Raw genomic sequence first — 7,080 nt, forward strand, 5'->3', positions numbered from 1 at the left:
CGAACATCGCCCGCGACGCCAGGTTAGTCACGATTCAGTCGTACTGAGGAAATGTTCTCCGATATTGTTGGATAATGCGTCGTAACGTGCAATAACATAAGTGAAACGATGAACTACAGGAACAATGAAGTCGTTTACCACATGTAAGTATTGCAAATCCATTGGTATTTTGCTTATAAATAAAAAAAACTAAACATTTTTACGAACGAATTCAGTGCCGTGACATTTACTGCGATATCGACATGTCAGTCAATTTGACAACCTTTGTCGGAAACATTATTCAATGAAAATATTGTCCGAACCCTTAGTATTTCTCTTCGTCAAATACTTTAACACATTGTGAACCACTTTTCTTTCACGACTATAAAAAGATTTTAGCAATTTAATTCACAAAATCAGTTGCGTACATTTAAAATAAAGTTTGTTTACACTTTGACAGCAATAGACTGACATGCAAGGTGACATGTCAATGAAGTTTTCAGTTACTGTTGCCATTAAAAGAAATTAGTACCATTAGTTTTCCGCAACATGGCGAGGGTTTTTATGTTCCTGGTCAGGCTATACCTCCCTTTTCGATTTGGTATCTCTCCCTCCCTAGTACCGTAACACCCGGTTTAAGTGCCGTGGCTCCCTCCCTAGTAACGTGGATCCTTCCCTAATAATGTGACATTCTGGTTAAGTGACGTGGCTCCTTCCCTAGTGACGTGGCTCCCTCCCTAATAACGTGACACCTAGGTTGTGGCGCGGTTCCCTTCCAAGTAATGTAGCTTATTCTCTAATAACGTGTCTCCCCGCCTAGTAACGTGACCTCTTTGCCCAATGGCTTCCTTTCTACCTAGAGACGTGACTCCCTACTGACGTAACCTCTGCCTGCTACGTAGCTCCATTTCAGCGGCATTTCTCTCTGGCTAGTGACGTAATTCTCTACTTAGTAACGTAGCTCCCTCCCTAGTGACGTGGCCTCGATGCCTACCTAGCGGCGTGGCTCCCTGCGTGCAAACGGCGGCGGGGTCGGCGCCGTGCTGTAGCAACGCTCGCAGCACAGAGGCCCGGTCCGACGGCAGCGGTCTCTGCGGTCCCTCCCTAGTGACGTGGTTCCCTCCCCAGTGACGTGGCTCCCTCCCTAGTAACGTGGCTGCCTCCGTAGTGACACGGCTCCCTCCCTAGTAACGTGAGCCCCTCCCTAGTAACATGACACCCTGGTAGTGGCTCCCTCCCTAGTAACGTGGCTCCCTCCCTAGTGACATGGCTCCCTGCCTACCTAGCGGCGTGGCTCCCTGCGTGCAAACGGCGGCGGGGTCGGCGCCGTGCTGTAGCAACGCTCGCAGCACGGAGGCCCGGCCTCGCCAGGCGGCGGCGTGGAGCGCCGTCCGACGGCACCTGTCTCGGCCGTCTACTTGAGCGCCACCTAGAGGAAAAAGAAATACAAAAACTGTCAGCGTGTCAATAAAACTTTCCTGAACACTATAATCCGGGCCTTTTCAAGGCGAGTGAATAGTACAAGGCAGATATGTACCATCCTAGACCGCATTTGATGGAGGGAGATCGTGCGGAGAGTTGTATCCGCCTCTACAACCGATGTGAACAACGCCTCAACGTGACCACGACCGCTCTGCCAAGAGCGTAACGAATAAAAAGAAGACTGCATTTTAACACCAGTAGGCTTATTCACGTAACAAAACTTCAACGACAACAAATCGCTGAGTTGCGATCCTATCAAGTAATATTTCTAAAGTCCGGTCCGTGAGCACGTAGAATTTTGTCCAATGACCCCAAGCTACCCATCCTTATCGTTCGCGCGTAATTATATTGCTGTCGCAACTGTGCGACGGGCGCCCGCAATAATTTAACAGTCGCAGCACAATATCAACAGGGGGCCTGTTGCTACAGTGTTTATCTACCTGTAACCTCTGTAACCTCTCAAACAATAAAAAATTAAATAGACGCCTGGTTCTCGAATCCTTCAATCGTCGCGCAGCGAAAGTTGAGGCGAAACACATACATTTTTCAATTTTAAACAGGTACTCACCAACTTTGATGAGTAGATTCACCATATCTGTGTGCCCTTGCCACGCTGACACGTGCAATGGTGTCCGACCCTGCAACACAAAATACCAGCGTTATGTTCTGCCATTTTGATTTCTAAAAAACTAATTTGAATATTTTGTTACAGAGCAATCGGTGCTGCGTCGGTCCGTGTCGAGAGAGTCAACGTCAGCTCTGGACCTCTGGTCTCCCTGCTGTGTTACACTCTCCCTGCTGTGTTCCAGTCACCCTTACTGTGTTACACTCGCCCCTGTTGTGTCACACTCACCTCTTGATCCGCAGCAGCGACGCTCTCTCTACAGTCAAGAAGGCAGCGCGCCATCGCCAGTCGGTTGTCCAGTGCTAGTACATAGAGGGTGCTTCGTCGGTCTGCGTCTAGAGAGAATCAACGTCGGCTCGGGTTTCATTACTGTGTTATACTTGCCCCTGCTGTGTTACACTCTCGCCCCTGCTGTGTTACACAAGCCCTGTCTGTGTTACAGTCACCCCTGTTGTGTTACAGTCACCCCTGTTGTGTTACACTCTCCCCTAATGTTACACTTGCCTCTTGATCCGCAGCAGCAACGCTCGCTCGACAGTCAAGCAGGCAGCGCGCCATCGCCAGTCGATTGTCTAGCGCTAGCATATAGAGAGTGCTTCGTCAGTCTGCGTCGAGAGAATCGACGTCGGCTCCGATCTCTCTGCTGTATTACACTAGCCCCTACTGTGTAACATTAGCCCCTGCTGTGTTACACAAGCCCTTTCTGTGTTACAGTCACCCCTGTTGTGTTACACTCGCCCCTAATGTTACACTCACCTCTTGATCAGCAGCGGCGACGCTCGCTCTACAATCAAGCAGGCACCGCGCCATCGCCAGTCGATTGTCTAACGCTAACACATAAATCGTTCTGCGTCGGTCTAGAGACTATAGTCTGGTCCGTGAGCACGTAGAATTTTGTCCAATGACCCCTAGCTACCCATCCTTATCGCTCGCGCGTAATTATGTTTCTATCGCGCTCGCACACTCACTGCGGGTGCCAGTCGCACAGTCGCGACAGCAATATAATTACGCGCGAGCGATAAGGATGGGTAGCTTGGGGTCATTGGACGGGATTCTACGTGCTCACGGTCCAGGCTTTAGCACATAGAGGGTGCTTCGTCGATCTAGAGACTCCACTGAAGGCTCCAGTCTCCCTACTGTGTTGTGTTACACTAGCCCCTAATTTTACACTGACCTCTTGATCCGCAGCAGCGACGCTCGCTCTACAATCAAGAAGGCACCGCGCCATCGCCAGTCGATTGTCTAACGCTAGCACGTAGAGAGTGCTTCGTCGGTCTGCGTCAAGAGAATCGACGTCGGCACCGCGGGCGTGGAGAGAGCGGACCGTGTCGAAATGCCCTTCGAGCGCTGCTAGCCTGTAAGAGAGAGGAGATAAGGTCATTTTTAATTGAAACATATTTCAATGGGGTATTTGACACCACCCTTCAATTGACGAATTTTAAAAAACTGTCGAAACGAGACTGACGTCGCTTTTTTAAATTTACAAATAAACCAAAATTTTTTAATTTACAGTTAATTAAAAATTAATTGAGTTTTTAAGACCAGAATAAAGTGTGTGTCGTATCACCGCGATGGTAACAAAAAATATGGTCATCTGTGCTATAGGAAAACTGAACAATGAAGTCAATCTGAGGTGGAATTGTGTAAAGCAATCGTTATCATTTGACAATTTATAACGCACGATCATTCTGTCAAACGCTTTGTTTGACTGACTTTATCGTACGTTATGAACTGTCAAATTATTACGATTGCTTTACACAATTCCACCTCTGAACCGTTAAAAAATACAAGAAGAAACCACACTCCCGCGCTCTTTACAGCGAGAGGGATAAGAAAACTCATAGTATTAGTGCATTCCTATATGCCCCATTCATATTTTGTGAGGACTTGACAAACGTTCGTAGGTATTCCCGTTTCCTCCGTCATTCACTCGCTCGACCCTAGAGCCTCGCTCGCCCCTAGAGCCTCGCTCGCCCCTAGAGCCTCGGTCGCCCCTAGAGCCTCGGTCGCCCCTAGAGCCTCGCTCGCCCCTAGAGCCTCGCCCGCCCCTAGAGCCTCGCCCGCCCCTAGAGCCTCGCTCGCCCCTAGAGCCTCGCTCGCCCCTAGAGCCTCGCTCGCCCCTAGAGCCTCGCTCGCCCCTAGAGCCTCGCTCGCCCCTAGAGCCTCGCTCGCCCCTAGAGCCTCGCTCGCCCCTAGAGCCTCGCTCGCCCCTAGAGCCTCGCTCGCCCCTAGAGCCTCGCTCGCCCCTAGAGCCTCGCTCGCCCCTAGAGCCTCGCTCGCCCCTAGAGCCTCGCTCGCCCCTAGAGCCTCGCTCGCCCCTAGAGCCTCGCTCGCCCCTAGAGCCTCGCTCGCCCCTAGAGCCTCGCTCGCCCCTAGAGCCTCGCTCGCCCCTAGAGCCTCGCTCGCCCCTAGAGCCTCGCTCGCCCCTAGAGCCTCGCTCGCCCCTAGAGCCTCGCTCGCCCCTAGAGCCTCGCTCGCCCCTAGAGCCTCGCTCGCCCCTAGAGCCTCGCTCGCCCCTAGAGCCTCGCTCGCCCCTAGAGCCTCGCTCGCCCCTAGAGCCTCGCTCGCCCCTAGAGCCTCGCTCGCCCCTAGAGCCTCGCTCGCCCCTAGAGCCTCGCTCGCCCCTAGAGCCTCGCTCGCCCCTAGAGCCTCGCTCGCCCCTAGAGCCTCGCTCGCCCCTAGAGCCTCGCTCGCCCCTAGAGCCTCGCTCGCCCCTAGAGCCTCGCTCGCCCCTAGAGCCTCGCTCGCCCCTAGAGCCTCGCTCGCCCCTAGAGCCTCGCTCGCCCCTAGAGCCTCGCTCGCCCCTAGAGCCTCGCTCGCCCCTAGAGCCTCGCTCGCCCCTAGAGCCTCGCTCGCCCCTAGAGCCTCGCTCGCCCCTAGAGCCTCGCTCGCCCCTAGAGCCTCGCTCGCCCCTAGAGCCTCGCTCGCCCCTAGAGCCTCGCTCGCCCCTAGAGCCTCGCTCGCCCCTAGAGCCTCGCTCGCCCCTAGAGCCTCGCTCGCCCCTAGAGCCTCGCTCGCCCCTAGAGCCTCGCTCGCCCCTAGAGCCTCGCTCGCCCCTAGAGCCTCGCTCGCCCCTAGAGCCTCGCTCGCCCCTAGAGCCTCGCTCGCCCCTAGAGCCTCGCTCGCCCCTAGAGCCTCGCTCGCCCCTAGAGCCTCGCTCGCCCCTAGAGCCTCGCTCGCCCCTAGAGCCTCGCTCGCCCCTAGAGCCTCGCTCGCCCCTAGAGCCTCGCTCGCCCCTAGAGCCTCGCTCGCCCCTAGAGCCTCGCTCGCCCCTAGAGCCTCGCTCGCCCCTAGAGCCTCGCTCGCCCCTAGAGCCTCGCTCGCCCCTAGAGCCTCGCTCGCCCCTAGAGCCTCGCTCGCCCCTAGAGCCTCGCTCGCCCCTAGAGCCTCGCTCGCCCCTAGAGCCTCGCTCGCCCCTAGAGCCTCGCTCGCCCCTAGAGCCTCGCTCGCCCCTAGAGCCTCGCTCGCCCCTAGAGCCTCGCTCGCCCCTAGAGCCTCGCTCGCCCCTAGAGCCTCGCTCGCCCCTAGAGCCTCGCTCGCCCCTAGAGCCTCGCTCGCCCCTAGAGCCTCGCTCGCCCCTAGAGCCTCGCTCGCCCCTAGAGCCTCGCTCGCCCCTAGAGCCTCGCTCGCCCCTAGAGCCTCGCTCGCCCCTAGAGCCTCGCTCGCCCCTAGAGCCTCGCTCGCCCCTAGAGCCTCGCTCGCCCCTAGAGCCTCGCTCGCCCCTAGAGCCTCGCTCGCCCCTAGAGCCTCGCTCGCCCCTAGAGCCTCGCTCGCCCCTAGAGCCTCGCTCGCCCCTAGAGCCTCGCTCGCCCCTAGAGCCTCGCTCGCCCCTAGAGCCTCGCTCGCCCCTAGAGCCTCGCTCGCCCCTAGAGCCTCGCTCGCCCCTAGAGCCTCGCTCGCCCCTAGAGCCTCGCTCGCCCCTAGAGCCTCGCTCGCCCCTAGAGCCTCGCTCGCCCCTAGAGCCTCGCTCGCCCCTAGAGCCTCGCTCGCCCCTAGAGCCTCGCTCGCCCCTAGAGCCTCGCTCGCCCCTAGAGCCTCGCTCGCCCCTAGAGCCTCGCTCGCCCCTAGAGCCTCGCTCGCCCCTAGAGCCTCGCTCGCCCCTAGAGCCTCGCTCGCCCCTAGAGCCTCGCTCGCCCCTAGAGCCTCGCTCGCCCCTAGAGCCTCGCTCGCCCCTAGAGCCTCGCTCGCCCCTAGAGCCTCGCTCGCCCCTAGAGCCTCGCTCGCCCCTAGAGCCTCGCTCGCCCCTAGAGCCTCGCTCGCCCCTAGAGCCTCGCTCGCCCCTAGAGCCTCGCTCGCCCCTAGAGCCTCGCTCGCCCCTAGAGCCTCGCTCGCCCCTAGAGCCTCGCTCGCCCCTAGAGCCTCGCTCGCCCCTAGAGCCTCGCTCGCCCCTAGAGCCTCGCTCGCCCCTAGAGCCTCGCTCGCCCCTAGAGCCTCGCTCGCCCCTAGAGCCTCGCTCGCCCTAGCCTTCGCTCGCTGTCACGCGCCACTCACCTCAAGGCAGTCTTCCCGTCGTGCGCGTGTTGGTCGACGGGCGCCCCCCACTCGTCTATTAGAGCCTCAACAAGCCGAGTGTGTCCCTCCTGTGCTGCTAGCATCAGCGCCCCCTTGCGTCGTTGTCGGCTTCGTCTACCGAGCGAGCCCCTAGCTTAAGTGGCTTCTAGAATCTAGTTCCTGAGAGCCGACAGCGAGCCCCTAGAGCCTCGCTCGCCCCTAGAGCCTCGCTCGCCCCTAGAGCCTCGCCCGCCCCTAGAGCCTCGCTCGCCCCTAGAGCCTCGCTCGCCCCTAGAGCCTCGCTCGCCCCTAGAGCCTCGCTCGCCCCTAGAGCCTCGCTCGCCCCTAGAGCCTCGCTCGCCCTAGCCTTCGCTCGCTGTCACGCGCCACTCACCTCAAGGCAGTCTTCCCGTCGTGCGCGTGTTGGTCGACGGGCGCCCCCCACTCGTCTATTAGAGCCTCAACAAGCCGAGTGTGTCCCTCCTGTGCTGCTAGCATCAGCG

General features: G+C 58.1%; 2 protein-coding genes across 2 annotated transcripts in view; both read right to left on the minus strand.

Annotated features, from left to right (window-relative positions):
* Positions 1-1,099, minus strand: part of LOC114363800 (uncharacterized) — a 23,880-nt gene extending 22,781 nt beyond the window's left edge. The window contains exon 1 of the mRNA XM_028319621.1: positions 974-1,099. The gene's annotated coding sequence lies outside the window, so the exon portion shown is untranslated. The remainder of the gene's footprint in view (positions 1-973) is intronic.
* LOC114363801 (ankyrin repeat domain-containing protein 50-like) lies at positions 1,007-6,785 on the minus strand. The gene is made up of 4 exons (XM_028319623.1): positions 6,578-6,785; positions 3,261-3,441; positions 2,030-2,099; positions 1,007-1,408 (listed from the first exon to the last, which is right to left on the minus strand). Exons 1-4 carry the CDS (start codon positions 6,679-6,681, stop codon positions 1,218-1,220), a joined length of 546 nt encoding a protein of 181 aa, XP_028175424.1. The 5' UTR covers positions 6,682-6,785; the 3' UTR covers positions 1,007-1,217.
* Between the last annotated feature and the right edge of the window lie 295 nt (positions 6,786-7,080).

This window comes from Ostrinia furnacalis, unplaced genomic scaffold, assembly GCF_004193835.3.
Source record: "Ostrinia furnacalis isolate ACB-3 unplaced genomic scaffold, ASM419383v2 OfSCF7301, whole genome shotgun sequence".
Classification (NCBI taxonomy): Eukaryota; Metazoa; Arthropoda; class Insecta; order Lepidoptera; family Crambidae; genus Ostrinia; species Ostrinia furnacalis.

Excerpts from the sequence above, each read along its gene's own strand:
- LOC114363801 (XM_028319623.1), bottom strand. The coding sequence starts at position 6,681 with ATGCTAGCAGCACAGGAGGGACACACTCGGCTTGTTGAGGCTCTAATA. Across the intron at positions 3,442-6,577 it reads GACGGGAAGACTGCCTTGAG|GCTAGCAGCGCTCGAAGGGC; the intron begins GTGAGTGGCGCG and ends TCTCTCTTACAG. Across the intron at positions 1,409-2,029 it reads GAATCTACTCATCAAAGTTG|GTGGCGCTCAAGTAGACGGC; the intron begins GTGAGTACCTGT and ends TTTTTCCTCTAG.